Source organism: Myotis lucifugus, unplaced genomic scaffold (genome assembly GCF_000147115.1).
Source record: "Myotis lucifugus unplaced genomic scaffold, Myoluc2.0 scaffold_3, whole genome shotgun sequence".
Classification (NCBI taxonomy): domain Eukaryota; kingdom Metazoa; phylum Chordata; class Mammalia; order Chiroptera; family Vespertilionidae; genus Myotis; species Myotis lucifugus.
Window position 1 is genome coordinate 28,577,593 of NW_005871051.1, and position 17,467 is coordinate 28,595,059.

General features: G+C 50.7%; 1 protein-coding gene across 1 annotated transcript in view; it reads left to right on the forward strand.

The window, feature by feature from the left end:
- The window catches only part of MROH2A (maestro heat like repeat family member 2A), a 41,959-nt gene that overhangs the window by 14,412 nt on the left and 10,080 nt on the right, over nucleotides 1-17,467 (forward strand). The window contains 15 exon segments of the mRNA XM_023759198.1: nucleotides 1,353-1,500; nucleotides 2,546-2,586; nucleotides 3,011-3,152; nucleotides 3,379-3,431; nucleotides 3,841-3,948; nucleotides 5,487-5,606; nucleotides 5,945-6,067; nucleotides 7,724-7,876; nucleotides 8,964-9,086; nucleotides 10,014-10,093; nucleotides 11,368-11,476; nucleotides 12,210-12,305; nucleotides 15,169-15,273; nucleotides 16,036-16,159; nucleotides 16,741-16,880. Of these exon segments, the coding sequence (XP_023614966.1) occupies nucleotides 1,353-1,500; nucleotides 2,546-2,586; nucleotides 3,011-3,152; nucleotides 3,379-3,431; nucleotides 3,841-3,948; nucleotides 5,487-5,606; nucleotides 5,945-6,067; nucleotides 7,724-7,876; nucleotides 8,964-9,086; nucleotides 10,014-10,093; nucleotides 11,368-11,476; nucleotides 12,210-12,305; nucleotides 15,169-15,273; nucleotides 16,036-16,159; nucleotides 16,741-16,880 (1,665 nt within the window).

The window sequence follows — 17,467 nt, forward strand, 5'->3', positions numbered from 1 at the left end:
GGACACTCATTGAATGATCCCAACAGCCCTGTGAGTTAGGCTCTCTTATTATTACCCTGCTTTTGTAGAGGAGGAAACTGAGGATCAGAGAGACATACATGTGCTCCAGGCTTCGAAGCAGGACCCAGGGACAGCAAACGGTGGAGCCTGCTTTGAGCAACCAGTGAGGCCACCCCCTGAGGTCTTCCTCATGCCCCCACTCCCAACTCAGCTCTGTCACTTGCAACTTCTCGGGAAGCCTGGTCCTCCCTTGCCCACTGGTCCAAGCGCTGTGTTTGTTTCTTACAGACTCATTGACTCCTAGCACCTGTACAGTTGCGGGGAGGAAGGGGGGTAGGTGTCTTATTACTGTTTAATCCTTGAGTGCATCCAGGATTAAAATGCTGTTTCCAGTTCACCGTGAGGCCTCCTCCTTGGGGGAACCCAGGAGCTGAGGATTCTAGTCCTGGCAGCCAGAATAGCTGAGTGACTTCACTTGTTAATTAGTAGCAGAGGAGCCTTAGTCCAAACTCCCAGAGACGCATAGTGAGGCTTAGGGGACCAGGATTAGCTGGGGGTGTTCAATAAGCATCCAAGGAAGGGGGAGATGGTAGGGTGAAGTTGGGGGGCTCCAAGAATCTATATTAGTCAGCGTTCTCCCGAGAAACAGGGCCATAGGAGAAACACACATACATACACACAATTTATTTCAAGGCATTGGTTTGTGCAAATGTGGGGGCTGGCAAGCCTGAAGTTTGCAGGACAGGCCTGCAGGCTGGAAACTCAGGTAGGAGCTGCTGCTGCTGCTGTCATGAGGCAGAATATCCTCTTCCTCAGAGAAACTTAGTTTTTTTGCTCTTAAGGCTCTTTAGCTGATGGGATGAAGTCCACCCACCCTATCTCGGATAATCTCCTTTAAGGATTACAAAACCCTTCACAGCCACACCTAGAGGAGTGTTTGGTTGAATAACTGGGTACTCTCACCTAGCCATGTTGACACATAAACCTGACCATCACAGTGGGCAAGCTTGGCTGAGTCATCTGCCCAGTGTGCACCTCTGTAGGATTTGGGGTCAGAGGGAGGGAGCTGGTTGAAGAGGATGTGATGGTGTGGGGTTGGCGGGAGGTCAGCCGGGGTGGGAGTTGGGCCCCCAGGACTAGCTGGCTTCCTCCGCCATATCAGGGGGGTGTCACTTGATGGACCTGACAAAAGACTGGGGTTGGCAGCGGAGCCAGCCAGGGTTGAGGCTGTCAGTGGGTGGGAGTACAGTTTTGGGAAACTGAGGTGAGGCCTACACTGTGGGGGAGCCTGACCCATCCCCTCGTGTGGCCATGGGACGTCCCAGCTAATCCTGGCCCCCTCTCTCCACCAGGAGTTTTGGGTGAGGCTCTTGTGCTACATCATGGAGACCAATAACATGGAGGTCTTGACCCCCATCTGCATCAGCCTCACAAACCTGGCTGAACGCCAGTTCCACATCGTGGATGGGGAGACCAGCATGGCCAGCAAGAGCAGGCATGGTGGGCAGATCCCTGAGCCAGCTGGTGGGATTGGGCAGGTCCCTTAAGTGAGACCCTCCATGTCTCTGAACACTTCCCCTCCTCCAGGAAGCATCCCGAGCCCCAACAGTCAGGCCAAAGGCACGCCCTTGCCTCATCCGAGGAGGTAGTAACACTGCACAAAATTCCTCTGGTGGCTCATTCTTCATGTCCCCATGACCCAGCCCAGACCCCACCCTTTCGAGGTCCTGGCTCAGCCTCTCCCTTCGTGTGACCTCTCTGGGCTGCTGTGAGCCAGGTGGAGGAACTATAGATGTCCCATCGTGAGTCCTCCGTAAACCACTCCACTGTGGTCCCCGCGACTGAGCACTGTGAACATCAGAGTCAAAAAAGTGACTAGGCCCAGCTATGTGCAGGATGACACTGCTGTTCCCAGGGGGCTGCTCTCAGGGCCCAGGGGTTTGCTGATGGGCATGGCTGACAGTGGAGGTGATTTGAGGTGCCCTTTAGGACCCAAGGACAGCAAACGGTGGAGCCTGCTTGGAGCAACCAATGAGGCCACCCCCTGAGGTCTTCCTCATGCCCCCACTCCCAACTCAGCTCTGTCACTTGCAACTTCTCGGGAAGCCTGGTCCTCCCTTGCCCACTGGTCCAAGAGCTGTGTTTGTTTCTTACAGACTCATTGACTCTCAGCACCTGTACAGTTGCGGGGAGGTGGGGGGTAGGTGTCTGATTACTGTTGGCTCAATAGATGCCAAGGTTCACAGTAAGAGACGCACATTCTCATGGGAGACCCTAGTGTCCACTACAAAGTGGGCTTATCCTGAAAATAGCATCTTCTAAGCCCCAGCCCATAGCATGATTCTCCACTCTTCCCAGGATAAGCCAAATAAAGTGATGCTCTTTATGGAAAATCCCCTGTGCCCATATATTATCTCTGTGGACAATGGGGTCCTGTTAGGAAAGCACCTTCCAGGGTAGAGCCCCACCTTGGGGACATGGGGGTGGGGCATCTCCTGGTTTGGGCCAAGCACTCCAGCAGGGGTCAAATCTCCTTCTTCCTCAGTGGACCTGCCTGCACCGCAGAAGCTGCTGGCCCGTCTCCTGGTGAGTGGCTCGCCCAGGTTGTGCCCTGGCCTGGCTGAGACCGTGTCCTCTGGTGCCTCTCCCTCGAGCTCCTAATTCCCAGAGCCCCCAGAGTTGGGAGGGAGCTGGACGTTTGGACAACAGAGCTTTCCTGGTCCCTGCTGTCCCTCTGGTATAGGTGTGCCAGGTACAGTGGACTCGGACCTGCTCTCAGATTCCTCTGCTTGGCCTTTGAGCATCTCAAAGCACCCCCAGGACAGTGGCTTGCCTGCCCCCGGGAGGCGGGCTCCATCTTGCACCTTTGTGTGGACCCCGGATGCTAATCCATGACCCATGGGGCAGGGAAGGAGCTCACGGTCTGTCCCCAGTGTTCTCTGTGGGGGCGAGGAGCCCAGGGCTGCCCAGACCATGGGCAGAGCCCCACTGGAGTCTGGGTTCCCTGCAGGTGCTGATGTCATCCCCCTACGAAGGGGAAGGGAGGGGGATAGCCATGCTCAACCTTCTGAGGACCCTGAGCCACAGCATTGCACCCTCCATGGCCGACATGTGGGAGTTGGAGATCCCACTGCTGATCAAGTACCTGGAAGGTGAAGTGCCCTCTCAGCGTGCAGACTGGGGTACTAATTATGTGGCTTGCACACCAGGAGGCGAGGCTATGGTAGACCAGCACAGCCTATTTTGGTCCTTGGGAAGGTGGGGAGGGAAATATAGCGTGTGGTGAGCATGCCCCATGGGGGGCTTCACAGGCCAGGCTAAGGAGGTGCCTCAGAGGGGAGCAGCAGAGAGTAACATGTGTGATCCTTCTTTCTGCAGAACATACTAAGTTTACATGGAATCAGGAGACTTGGGCGGACAAGCTGATTCAGGTAAAGAGGTGACCCCGCCTGCGGAGGCTGGGGAGGATGGATGGGAGGGCACTTGGTGGGGTTGGCATGTGGAGATTTTAGGAGTCCCTAAAGGACACACTCTCCTGTTAGAAGATTCGGGGGGTATGAAGCTTTCCACAGCTGTGTCTAGCAGCGGGGAGAACAGAGGGCCTTCCATTCTGTGACACCAAGTACTCAGGAAATCGGCATATGGCTGACATCCTTCCCACCATCTCAAAAGCCACAGCTGTTCCCCAGACCCCCAGGCCCCCAGAATGTTAGCACTGGATCAGGACTTTATGGGTCCAGTGATTCACAGATTGGGGAGGGTGTTAGAGAAGGTGGGTCACTACTCAGTACCACACAGCCTTACTGGAGCACTGCACACCAATGTCATCTGCCTCCCCAGTTTCTGAGACTCTCCCTCAAGAAGACTCGGGGTTCCAACTGGAGCCTGCGTCTGGCCAAAGAGCTGAATAACCAGATCGAGAGCTTTGACAGCCCCTCCCTGGAGAAGGTTGGTCCCCACATCAGCTGTGTGAGAGCAGCTGTACCCACGGCTGTCTACAGGGTCCTGGGAAGAGAGAAGTGGGGTCTAGACCAGTGGGGTTTTGTATTGTGTATGTGTGTGTGTTTTTAAGAACCTGCTTGTTGAAGCTGGGCAACCTCTCCTCCAGTCACCAGCTTCCCCATCCTTCTCACCTCACTCTCCACCTGAAGTTGTCTGATATCAGAGTCCAACAGGCACGACTGAGATGTCTGAACAGATTTTGGTAGACAGGGAAAGGGTGAGGATGACATAGAGCCACAGAAGGCTAAAGGAGTCTCCAGGTTCTAGCTTAGCAGTAAAGAAGATAAGGCCAAAATTAACATCAGAAATCATTATCTTCCTATATACAAAAAAATACAATGCAATATAATGAAAACATAGTCAAAGGACCAGTGCAATGTAAAATATATAATCAACATATCTTCAATCATGAAATATTAAGTATGCGAAGAACACAAAATTGCAAGGGGAGGCAGGGGAGCTAAAAGAAGCCCCAATCAAATAGATGCCACCTCTTGTTCGTAAATAGGGTCTCAATGTTGTAAAGGTGTCCATTGTTCTCAAATTAATCTGCAACATAATTTCTCCCAAATTCCCAGAAGGAGTTTTTATGGAAATTTGACAATTTTATGAAATGTTACAAGATTCTTTTAAAGTTCATCTGAGTGGGAAAAAAAGTAAGAGAATAGCTAAAAACATATTGAAAATGAAGCAGGATAAGGAAGGATTCACTGTCCCAGAGCAAAGACTGAAGTGTACTAAATAAAATAAAACCGTGGGCCAACCAGAAGAATTCATGGGGTGAGTATTTGTATGATCTTAACATGGAATAGACCTTCATATGCATGAAAAGAAACCAGAAAAGACAAAGGAAAAGAAAGACACTTTCCTCTATGAAAATGAAAATTTTCTGTGTGACAAAACAAAATTATCATAAATAAAATCAAAAGGGAAATGAGACATGGGGGAAAGAGACCACCGAAAGTGACCTGCCAGTTGATTCTTCTGATACTCGTTTGTTAAGAAGTGAGCCTTAGACTACGCTTCCTGGTTCTACCACTTCTTGCTTGCTTTCTCATCTCTCAATACTATAATCATAGTTACCTTCTACAGTTGTGTGGATTAAATGTGGACTTCAAATATATACATCAATGAAAACAAAATAGGAGAATAACTGAACAGGAGATGGGGAAAGAATATAGACAGAAATTCCAAGAATGGATCTTGAAACTATGCAAAGGTGATCTACAAGACTAATAAAGAAATAAATGAAAATGGGAATGTCCCACCTCTCACTGGTAATGTCCGATTGAGGGGGAGAATGTGGGAAAATGGGTCCTCTTGGATTAGTTGGTGGGAGTGTAAATTGTTTCAATTTGTATAGGAGAGAAATTTGGGCCCCACTATTTGTAATATGCTTGTCCCTGTACATACAGTCCAACTGCCCCTGAACATTTATTTTAAAGACTGTACACTGAAGTTCCATCTGTCCTCTGACATTCTAGAGCTTCCTGTACCGGGCGTTGGGCTTCACCTTGGCCACAGGCCTGGAGGCCGACAAGGTGGAGGTGTTGCTGCTGGAGCTGCTGTACAAGACCGACTACAGCAAGGACTTTGACCGAGAGGTGAAGGCACCCTGCAGCCCCCTCCTATCTGTCAGAGCTCTCTGGACCCTCAGGGGATATGGCATATGCATGCACGCACGCATGTGTGTGCATGCATGTGCACATGTATGCACACGTGTATGCATTCATGTCTCTGTGTGTACCTGTGCGTGCGTGCGTGTGCATGTGTGTTCCTTTGTATATATACGTGTACCCATGTGTGCATGTGTGTACTTGTTCATGTGTATACATACACACGTGTGTGCACCCATGTATGTGCATATGTGTATGTGTGTATGATGGCTCCTCCTCTGCCCCCTGCCCGCCCCCTCACCCCAGCTGACTGGGTCTCCCCACAGGGTGTGATTCTGTGCTTTGGCCTGTGCGCCCAGGGCCAGGTGAAGACTGTGCTGAGTGTGCTTCAGGACTTTGAGGAGAGGATTCAGGAATCAGAGGAGTCCTGGCAGATCGGTGCTTGGCGGGTAAGGCTCCTTCTCTCTACAACCAGGTTTCTAGGGGCCTCTTAGAGCAACAGTGCTCTTAGCATTCATACCAAGGTGTTTACCCAATCACAATAAGAACCTCTCTTCTGACCATTATAAACTTTTGAACAATAATAGATACAGAGGCAGAGCTGCCTCAAACATATTGTCAAAGTAGCATCGGGAAGGCCACAGGCAGACTAAAAGCGAGACAGAGGGGAGAGCATCCGAAGGACTTGTACGCATGCCTATGAGCACAATCAAGGGGCGTAAGCCTCTGGGGGGTAGGGGAGGCCAGGGGATTGTCAAGGGCGGGGAAAAAAAGGACACATATGTAATACCCTTTGTAATACTTTAAGCAATAAAAAAATTAAAAAACAAAAAACAAAAACAACAACAACAACAAAAAAAACCCCTCTCTTCTTGCCTGGCCAGTGTGGCTCAGTGGTTGAGCATTGATCCATGAACCAAGAGGTCACGGGTTCGATTCCCCGTCAGGGCACATGCAGGAGACAACCGATCTATGTTTCTCTCGTATGGATATTTCTTTCTATCCCTCTCCTTTCCTCTCTCTCTCTCAAAAAAAAATCAATAAAAACATTAAAAAAATAAAGAACCCCCCCTCCATGTCTCCTATCCTCAAAATGACTGTGATCTGGAGGCCACCTCCAACAGAGCTTTTGCTGTTGGACAATTTAAAGAACACAAGGTGGGCCTTTCCAGAACCCAGATATTTCACAGGAGTCTGAGCCTTTAGCTATTCATGATGAGGGTACCTGGGTGCAGGCTAGCAGTGCAGGGTCCCAAGCCTCGTCCAGCCCCACTGGGTCTGAAGAAGTGTAGGTGCTTTCCACGTGTTGGGAGCTCTGCCTCAGTGAACCAATGGGGCTTGGATGGAGGTGGTATAGACGAGAGCAGTGAAGCTTGTCCAAAGGCGTGCATTAGCCAGTGGTAAAGCCAGGCATTGGACCCAAGCAGCCATGGCCAGCCTCTGGTCCAGCTTCCTGCTGCAGGGCTGGGTGCCACAGGTCGGCGGAGGCCCAGTGGGCAGTCATCTGGAGTCACTGATGCCTCAAGCTTTGGCCTTGACCTCCACCCTTGCCCTGGGGTCTAGCTGTTTGGATGGAGAGTGTCTCTCAACCTGCTCCACAGAGCAGGACCTGAGACCTGGATTTTTATTTGCAGCCTGGCAGGGTCCAGCGGCCCCCAGCCTCACGTCCACGGAGGGTTTGGTGGCCTCTGACACCTCCTCTCAGGAGAGCAGGGCTGAGGTGTCTGTTCCTGCTGGATCCCCAGCGTCATGAGAGCCCCTGGCCCAGGGCAGGTGCCTGGCAGGTGGGGGTATGAGGGCATGCACAGCCTGACTCTGCTTAGGAGTCTCCACACAGCCAACTACTCATAGCTAATGGGCAGTCTGACCTTGCTCTGACTTACTCACCACGCTACACCCAGGGCTCAGCATGTTGTAGGTGCTCAATAAAAAAGTATTGAATGAACGACTGTTTTAGGCACAGTTGGCTAACTCAATGGCTCTTTTGGTCTTGTAACCAGAGACGATCCGAGAGCAGCGGGGGCTGACCCTGCTCGCTCCTAGCAGGGCAAGTTGAGCACATTACCCCCACCCAGCAGGTCTTTTCCTTGTCGTTGGCCTTGCAGAAGGACCACCCCTGGAGGCGGGAGACAGTGAAGAGCGCTCTCATGGTGATGTACAGCTGTGTGGCCTTGCACTGCCACTGGCAGATGCTCCTCACTCATGTGGACACCCCCATCACCGCCAAGATCATTCACCACTACACCAGCAGCTCCCAGGTAACCCAGGAGGACACAGACCCACCGTCAGTGCCCAGGAGATGCCCTCCTTTAGCCAGGCGGGCAGAATGTCACCCTGCATTCCTCTCTGGGTGGTGGTGAAGCCGGGAGCTGGGTCCAGGCAGCCCATGGCCCACATGGAGACATCCAGGAGTCCTACGTGACTCCCAGCATTTGGGAGGCCCATTGCCCCAGTCTGTGCTATTTTTTTGCTGCAGGAGGATGTGGTGTGTAGCCCCTCCCTCAAGTGCTGGGAGGGGTGAGCATGGGTCCTCAGAAGTCACAAGATGAGCCCCCCTTTCCAGTCTCCCTCCCTCCCTCTACCCTAGCCTCTGCCCTCCACCCCAGACAGCTGCCTCTTGGCCTTCCATAAGGGACAAGATGTGGGGTTGTCTTCAGAAATGCAAAGGGACTAGCTACTTTCTTTGAATAACAAGGAAGGGAAAACACAGAGAATGAAGCACATATTATTTTGTTATTATTTTTTAAATTGTAGTAAAATACCCATAACCTAAATATTGCCATCATGACCCTGTTAAGTGGCATTACGTACATTCACGTAGTTGTGCAGCCATCACCACCATCCATCTCCAGCACCCTTTGTCCTTCAAAACTGAAACTCTGCACCCATCAAATGACTGCCCAGCCACCCCTCCAGCCCCTGGCAGCCCCGTTCCACTTCCTGTCTCTGAGTCTGACTGCTCCAGGTACCTCGTGTGGGCAGAATCATCCAGTATTAAAATGCCCTCAAGATTCATCCATGTTGTAAAAGCAGAGAGGTTTTATCTCAATAACTTTTATCTCCCATGACACACAGGGCTTGGTGCCCCTGGCCAGTGAGGGTGCTCAGTGACCGGCACCGCTGCCCTCAGGTGCAGGTGTGGGGGGGGGGGTCTGGCCCACAGCCCCACCGCGTGGCAGGTGCTCTGTCAGTGGCTGAAGGACAGCATGAGGCTGGCTGTCTCTCCGGGTGGTGGAAGGAGCATCCTTAGGCGGCTGCAGGGTCCAGGCATGAAGACTGTGGCTGGGGATTCTTGGACTCACTCACAACACGCTTCTTCCATCCCGCTGCTTGGTCTGCGCACAGGACATCTGCCTCAAAATGGCCTTCATGAAGAGCGTGGTGCAGATCTCGAGTGCCATCGAAAACCTCAAGGGCCCGGGGGACTTTCAATTTGCCCAGAAGATGACTCTTACTGCCATTATAGTGGTAAGCTGGGGGCCTGGGGCCTGGGACCTGGGCAGTGTGGGGTCTAACTCTGCAAGTTCCTGAGGGCGTCTGAGGGACGAGGGGCCTCCCGGGTCTCTGAAGCCCATTCTGTCTCAGTTCTGCTGTGATCCAGCTGTAGGAGTTCTGAGATGAGAGTCTCATATCTGATAAAGGGTTTCATAGCCAGGAAACAGCCCGGCTTTGTGTGCCCCTGAGGGGGTGGGTTCAGGGTGGGGACACACAGGTCCACCAGCTCAGCCCCATGTTGCCCCAGCATTTCTCTGTATGTAGGAAGGACCTCTGGGCAGGTGTCGGCTGCAGGCAGAGCTTCAAACTATTTTTGCACAAAACTTTGATAAGATCTAGAAAATGTCACCCAAAGGCAAGAAGCAGTGACAGGTGCTGATGGAGGTTGTGGGACAGCCACTGCCCTGGCCCCAGACCTCCCCATGCCCTGCAATGCCTTAGCCCCAGACACCGCTCCGGCTGAGTCTGAGGCAGTTCAGGAGGGAAGTGAGATGTGGGTGGTACAGGAGGCCCTGAGAAGGAAGCGAACGTGACTTTGGCTCTTGCCTGGACCAGAAGCTCTGTGCATGTCATTTCACACCAGTCACAGGACTGCCGAGTCCTCATTTTACATGTAAGGGAACTTGGTCTCAGGCAGGAGAAGTGGTTTTCCCAGGATACAGTAGAGTAATGCATACCTGAGTGGGAATCACACATCCATCTTGAGTCCCACACCTTTCACCAGATTTTGCCCTTCCCCGAAAATGGCAAAGGCCAAGTGATCCTAAAAATGTCAGGTTTTCCTGGCATTAGTGCTGGGAGTACTGCCACCATCAGGGCCCCTGAGATTTAAGGGCCCCATCCTTCCTGGCCTGGGCCTCTGGGTGGCTTGGCAGCTCACTGCCCTGCTCTGCCGGGCAGGCGATCATCAAGGCGGAGCCGACCGACAATCTGGTGTCTCCCATGCGCACCATGGCCATGGATGCCCTCCTGCACCTGAGGTGAGCTGGGCCCCTGCGTGTGCCCCAGGCACCTCTCCTGGGCAGATGCAAACCATCCCTCGGCGCTCCTTGGTGCAGGTCTGCCTCCGTAGCAGGGGTCTTGGGTGGCAGCTCCCGGGCAATGGGCCATCCTGGAAGATAGGAGTCTGCTTCCACACATCTTGTCCATAATTCTCAACAATATTTCAGGCTGTGCTCTTCTCCTTGGATGGGAGGTGACAGGCCAGGCTGAGGGACCCCACTGGTGCACAAATTTGTGCACCAGGCCTCTAGTATATGCATAATCCATGGACAGACAATAGTGTGGTGAAGGCCTGGGGAGGGGGCAGGAGAGGGGTGGAAGATGACAGGAGTTGGGGGAAAACTGTAATATATTGAACAATAAAGATACATTTAAAAACAAAGAAAGAGAATGGGCTAGATATCTGAAGCAGCTATGTACAAACCTGGAGGGGTTATCAAAACACAGATGGCTGGGCCCTAATCCCCAGAGTATTTGATTCAGTAGCTCTGAGGTGGGGCCATAGAATTGGCATCTGTATATATAAAAGCCAAGCAACTGGAACAATGGAACAACCAGAATGACCAGTCACTATGACGTGCACTGCGGAGGCCAACCAGCCTGATCGGGGCTCCGATTGGCCTCCCCCAACTTCCCACAGCCCCTACCCCTGGCTGGCCTGGCTCCTGATCCGCCCTCCCCACCCCAATCGGGAGCGGGCCTGGCTGGCCAACCTCCCGTGTCCCCTCCCCCCGCCAGCTCTGCCTGATGGCCCCCATCAGGGCAGGCTGGCCAGCTCCCACCCATGCACGAATTTGTGCACTGGGCCTCTACTTTCTAATAAACTCTAAGGTGACCTACTATTGCTGGTCCACGTATTACATTTGACCCTGGGCTAATACCAACTTGGAAGGCAGAGTCTATGGTTGTGTTCTTGGAGGAGCAATGGAATGTTTCTGAGCAGGAGATGGACAGGGTTAGAGACACCAAGTAGGAGAGGTGGCCTTGGATCCTTGGTTCTGCCTCTCAATCCCTGACATAGTCACTGGACACTGATGGCTGAGCAGAGCACAGACCCCTGGGGAGGGTGCACACCCCCAGCCAGGAAAGCTGGTCTCTCTCTTGATCTGTGACATGCCTCCACCCCAAGGCCCTGCAGGAGATGGTGCACATGAGTTGTCTGGCAGAGGGCCAGGAGCCCGGGATGTCTACCCCTCCCAGTGGGATCTCAACTTCCACTGACCACTCCTTCTGTCACTTTTTCTTTCCTTAGCAAAGTGAAGCCTTTCTACTCCACAGAGGAAAACAGTGAGCTGATGGATATCAGTATACATTCTGTAATTTCTCTCCAACCCCCAGGAAAGGACAATGAGTCCATTAAGGTAGGTCCCTCTGAGCCACCTCATTTTCTGGGTCAGGACCTGGAAGTTTACTTTAACATGAATAGTGCTGAGAGCCCACCATCCTGAACCACCCATCTGTGGTTAGAGGCAGCAAAGTGCAGCAGGTTCTGTTTGTCAGTGTAAGGTGATGCTAACTGCTGTAACAGATAAACTCTGAAATCTCTGTGGTTTAACAACATGAGAGCGTAGTTCAAATTGGCAGTGGGGGTGGGGATAGAGCTGCTTTACACAGTTATTCAGGAGCCCTGCCTTCTTCAGTGCCTGGTTCCAAAGGTCTGCATGGGTATTGATATCCATCATGGAGAGGAAGAAAAAGAGTATGGAGGATTTATGAACTACTTTGCTCACCTTCTATTGGTCAGAACTCAGTCACATGGCTCCACTTAAATATAAGGGGTGCTGGGAAATGTAGTCCCAGACTGGAGAGCTATTTTCCAGGAACACTGTTGGAAAAGAAGGACAAATCTTTTGTGGTCAGGTAGCCATCTGTGCCTCCAGGGCCTGGCCCTGGATGAAGAGTCAGGAGAACTGGACTCTAGATCAGTTTCCTCCTTTGTGAAACGGGTTCCTCTTAAGAAGCTGACTTTTACACCATGTGAGAAGACAAGTGTAAAGCACTCAATTTGAGCAAAAGTAAAAGAGCTGTTTATCTGATCATCTTACACTGTGCACCCTCCTCATTGCTGCCTGGCTTTTCCCTCTCTTGTCATAGACCCTGTACATGAATGCCCTGTGTGTCCTGCAGCAGCTGATGGAGGGCCTTTTGCAGAGGCAGATGGACCCCAAGGGCCTGCAGGAGATGGTGCATGTGAGTTGTCTCTCAGAGGGCCAGGGATGGCCACCTCTCCCAGGAAGCTGGCCTGAGGGCCAGACTCTCTGTGGAAAACAGGGGTATGAGTTAAACATTGTTTTGGTAACTTTATTTAGATAAAATTTAAAATTTGCTGAAAAGTTGCAAATATAGTAAAAAGAACTCTTGTATACCTTTCACTCAGATTTACAATTTTTAATATTTTGCCACATTTTTCTCTTCCTCATTACACACACAACACACACACCTTTTAAATCATAGACAGTTGCAGATATTAAGAACAAAAATAGTCTCTTTTTTATTTCTTATTTTTTTAAGCCTCACCTGAGGATGTTTTTTATTGATCTTGGAAAGAGGAACAGAGAGAGAGACAGAGAGAGAGAGAGAGAGAGAGAGAGAGAGAGAGAGAGAGACATTGATCCATTGCCTCCCATCAATGCCCCAACTGGAGATTGAACCCACAACCTAGGTATGTGCCCTGGATGGGAATTGAACCCTTTTGATGTACAGGATGGTGCTCCAACCAACTGAGCCACCCTGCCAGGGCAAGAATAGTCTCTTATATAACAACTAGAGGCTCAGTGCATGAAATTTGTGCACTTGGGGGGGGGTCCCCTCAGCCCAGATTGCAAGAGGGCTCAGACCAGGCCGAGGGACCCCACCAGTGCATAATTGAGGCTGGGGAGGGATGTGGGAGGTTGGCCAGCTGGGGAAGGGCTGTGGGAGGGCTCCAGGGCATGTCCAGCCCATCTTGCTCAGTCCCCATCAGCCAGACCACAGCAGCAAGCTAACCTACCAGTCGGAGTGTCTGCCCCCTGGTGGTCAGTGCACGTCACAGCGAACGGTTGAGCAGCCTTAGCATATCATTAGCATATTACACTTCGATTGGTTGAATGGCCCACCAGACGACCGGACACTTAGCATATTAGGCTTTTGTTATATAGGATAATGATCAAAACCAGGAAATTTAGCATTGGTACAATGCTATATTCTAATCTATGGTCTATAGCGGTGGTTCTCAACCTGTAGGTCGCGACCCCTTTGGGGGTCGAACAACCCTTTCACAGGGGTCACCTAAATACATCCTGCATATCAGATATTTATATTATGATTCATAACAGTAGCAAAATTACAGTTATGAAGTAGCAATGAAAATAATTTTATGGTTGGGGGTCACCACAACATGAGGAACTGTATTTAAGGGTCGCGGCATTAGGAAGGTTGAGAACCACTGGTCTATAGCAGGCTTTACTAATTGTTCCATTAATGCTCTTTATAGTAGCTATTTTCTACCAATCCAGGATCCAATCTGGACATGCATTGCATTTAATTGTCACGTCTCTTTAGTCTCCTTCAGTCTGGAAGAATTCCTTAGTCTTTGCCTTTCATAACTTGTCATTTTTGAAGGGTAAAGGTAGCTTTTTAAAAAATTAGGTTGTTTGCTTTCTTGTTATTGAGTTTTCAGTTTTTATGTTTTCTAGATGCAAGTCCTTTATTAGCTATGTAATTTGCAAATATTTTCTCTCAGTCTGTTATTTGTCTTTTCATGAATTTCACAGTGTCTTTTGAAGAGCAAAAGTTTTAAATTTTGATAAAGTCTAATTTATAATTTTTTTTCTTTTATGGATCATGGTTTTGGTGTCATATCTAATAAACTTTGCCTAACCCAAGATCACAAAGATTTTCTTCTAATACTGTATAGTTTCAGGTTTTACAATTAAGTCTATGGTATATTTTGTGTTAGCTTTTGTATATGGTGAGATGTATGGATCAAAGTTTATGTAATTTTTGTATGTTTGCACACAGATAAGCAATTGTTCTAGCATTGTTTGTTGAAAACACTATCTTTTCTCCACTGAACTACCTTTGCACCTTTGTCAAAAATCAATCGACCATGTATGTGTGGCTCTAATTCTGAACACTTATTCTGTTCCAATGATGTATTTGTCTATCTTTACATTAGTGTCATCCTGTCTTGATTACTGTAATGTTATGATAAGTCTTAAAATCTGATTGTGTGGGCCCACTGACTTTGTTCTTGGCTGCTGCATCCCACAAACATTGATATGTCATGTTCTAACTTTATTTCAGTTCAATATACATTTTAATTTCTCTTTTCATCTTTTCTTTGACCCATGGGTTATCTAGAAATTTTCAAATATTTGAGAATTGTCCAGAGGTCATTCTGTTTTTGATTCCTACTTTAACTCCATTGTAGTCTGAGGACACACTTCGTATGATTTGAGTCCTTTTACATTGCCTGAAACTTATTTTGTTGTCCAGGTTTGGTCTACCTTCCGCGAATGCCTTGTGTGCACTTGAACACTATCCTGCTGTGTTGGTCAGAGTATTCCTAAATATGAATTAGGCCAAGTTGGTTGCCAGTGTTGTTGAAGTTTCCTGTATCCTTCCTGATTTTCTGTCTTGTTCTATCAGTTACTGAGAAAGAGGTGCTGAAACCTCTAACACTCTGGCTTATTTATTTCTCCTTTCACTTCTATCCACTTTTGCTTCCAGAACTATTAAGCTCTGTTAGTAGATGCATGAATGCTTAGGTCCTGGAATTCAGGGTGGGCTGTGCTCCTGGCCCTTGCACTGATGGGCAAACATTTGGAGCAAGGCCCAACACACTAATTAGTCAAGAGCCATCTCGGTGAGGATGCTGGAGGGCACGCTCTCTTCCTACAACCTCATCACCCTAGTAGTGGGGCCTGGGAAGGAAACCAGAAGTGTCTAAAACTATCTAATAGCATTGGAAATCGGATTCTGAGTAGGAGGGATGAGGTGGGGAATAGTTGGCCAGGAAAGGGCTGGCCCTGGGGTTTTAACGCCCTCTTCTGGTTATGGGCTCCATCTATAGCTCCTGGAAAAGTGGATCTTGTCCGAGAAAGAATGGGAGCGGGAGAAGGCTATGAACCTGCATCTTTGTCTCATGCAGAGCTACATCCAGAGCATCGGCGTCTGCGTGAGTACAGGAGCACCAGCCCCCCGCCTGGTTCTGCCCCCCACCCCCAAAGAGTCCTGTGGGAAGAGGTCGCCTCACTTGGGAAAGGCAACGAGACCCCTGGTGGGGCCAACCTGGCACTCTGGGTGGGAATGAGGGAGAGAATGGGCCGAGGCTTGCAAGTATCTAGGTTTTGTGGGTCCTGAAGCTCATACCATGATGAGAACCCTCTCTGAGAAAAAGGATACACAATTATGAACACCACATTGGTTAGAAAAGTGCATATTTACTTAAAATGAGAAAATAAGTTACTAAACATTGCAAATAATACAAAGCTTGACAAGTACCACAAACACCTAGAAAAGCAATGAGGGGTTTTCGTTGGTTACCCGTCTGACACAGCTTGAGGAGACCTCTCTTCAGAATCCAGGGGCCTGAGGGTAGGTACCCTGCCCCGTCACACGGCTAGTAAGGGGGGAAGCCCAAAGTTGAACTGAGGGCTCAGTTACAGGAATGAGATAGGTGCCTGGACATAGAGCCTAGGCCTGAGGTCAGCCAGACTCCTCAGATCCTGGCTGCTTGGCCTCCAGGGGCCCAGCTGTGGGGCTCAGGAGGCAGGAATGTGGGCAGCAGTTGGACAGTGGCATCTTCCAACCCTTCCCAGACAGGGGCGGTGTTTTCAGAGCAGGGTTCGCCCTCTCTGGCTGCCCATTACCCTGTCCCTGGGCAGCACCAGGTGTGTGAGCGGACAGAGTGTGAGCCTTAAGGCCTTCTGCCCCTCAGATCCCCCTGAAGCTGGGGCAGTTTGGCACACTGATTGGACTCATTGCCCCATGCACCTGTGACTCCAACAAAAGAACTCGCCTGGCCTCAGCGGACGTCCTGTCCAGCCTGCTGGATCTGCATGGTATGTGGAGGGTGGGACCTCACAACCAGCCTCTCCAGGCTGGGAGGAGGGATGACACCAGGGCTGTCAGCTGTGGGGCTGTCCTTGGGGGGTGGGGGGGGGACGACAACCTCTCTGTACAAATAAGGTTGACCAGAGAGACAACAGAGGGTGCAGAGCTCATTGAGAGACCACAGAAGCTTCTGGAAGGAGAGGCTCATTAGTTCAGCATAACTCACTGCGGGCATGTGTTGGTTACTGAGGGCCCCACTGGCACAAGGCCAGCTCACAGATACCAAGGAGCCAGCAAAACTGGCCAGAGATGAGCTGAGGGGAGAATGCAGTGTGGTGACCTTCAGAAGGGGAGAGGTCACCTCTGGTGTGGCGGCTGGTGGGGCATCCATCACAGCAGGGACTGCTTGAGCTTGTGCAGAGATGGTGTGGGGAACAATGAGAGTAAAGGCATGTGGGACAGGGTGTCTAGATGCTGTGGTCCAGTCCCTCAGAGCCAAGGTGCCCTGAGAGCCAGGACAGGTGGCCGCTGTGACATAGCCTGTGACTGGGCCTTCTGTGCTGACTGTGTCTGAAACTACTCCCAACAGCAAGCCAGACCTGCTCTTCATGGGATGCGTGCAAAGAGTTGGAGCTTGCGAGATGCAAGCAGGACCTCCAGGGCTTGGAGGTGGAGAAGATTTTCAGTGCGTCCTCCAGAATTGCTAAGGTGATGATCCAGGAAGCTTCTGTGGGCTGCTGGGCTGTTCTCCCAGTGCCTGGATCACCTCTGGGGGCAGGATCTTGCTCAGCCTGGCCACACAGTTTCCATCCTCTTCTGGGAGTCACAGCTTCTGTGGCCTTGGTCCAACTCATGCCATCTGTAAATGGCCTACAATATGTGAGGTCCCCATGGGGGTTTCCTGGCTCACAGTAGGTGTTAATAGTCCCTGGCTGTCTTCCCTCCTTCCTTGTGATGTGCTACACTGAGGGTGGAGGGGGCCCCAGAAAGAACTGAACATGAGGCCCAGCACACAGGCCTTGGCTCATGGGAAGGCTGATGGCATACTTGTGCCTGAAATTGCCCAGAGCCACCCAAACTCAGAGGGCAGAGGGGACTTCCTGGAGGAGGGGGCTTGTGTAGTGGCAGGATGGATCAGAGGGCTTCAGGGCTCAGGGCACACTCTGAAAGAAGGCTGCAAAGACAGGTCAGGGAGGGTTTGGGGTGAAGCTTCCTGTGCAGGGTTCAGGCAGGGCTGGCCAGGTGATGGGGAGTGGGAGGTGCATCCTGGAGGCTTTGGAAAGCCCTGTTGAGCCATAGGAGGCTTGGAATAGAGA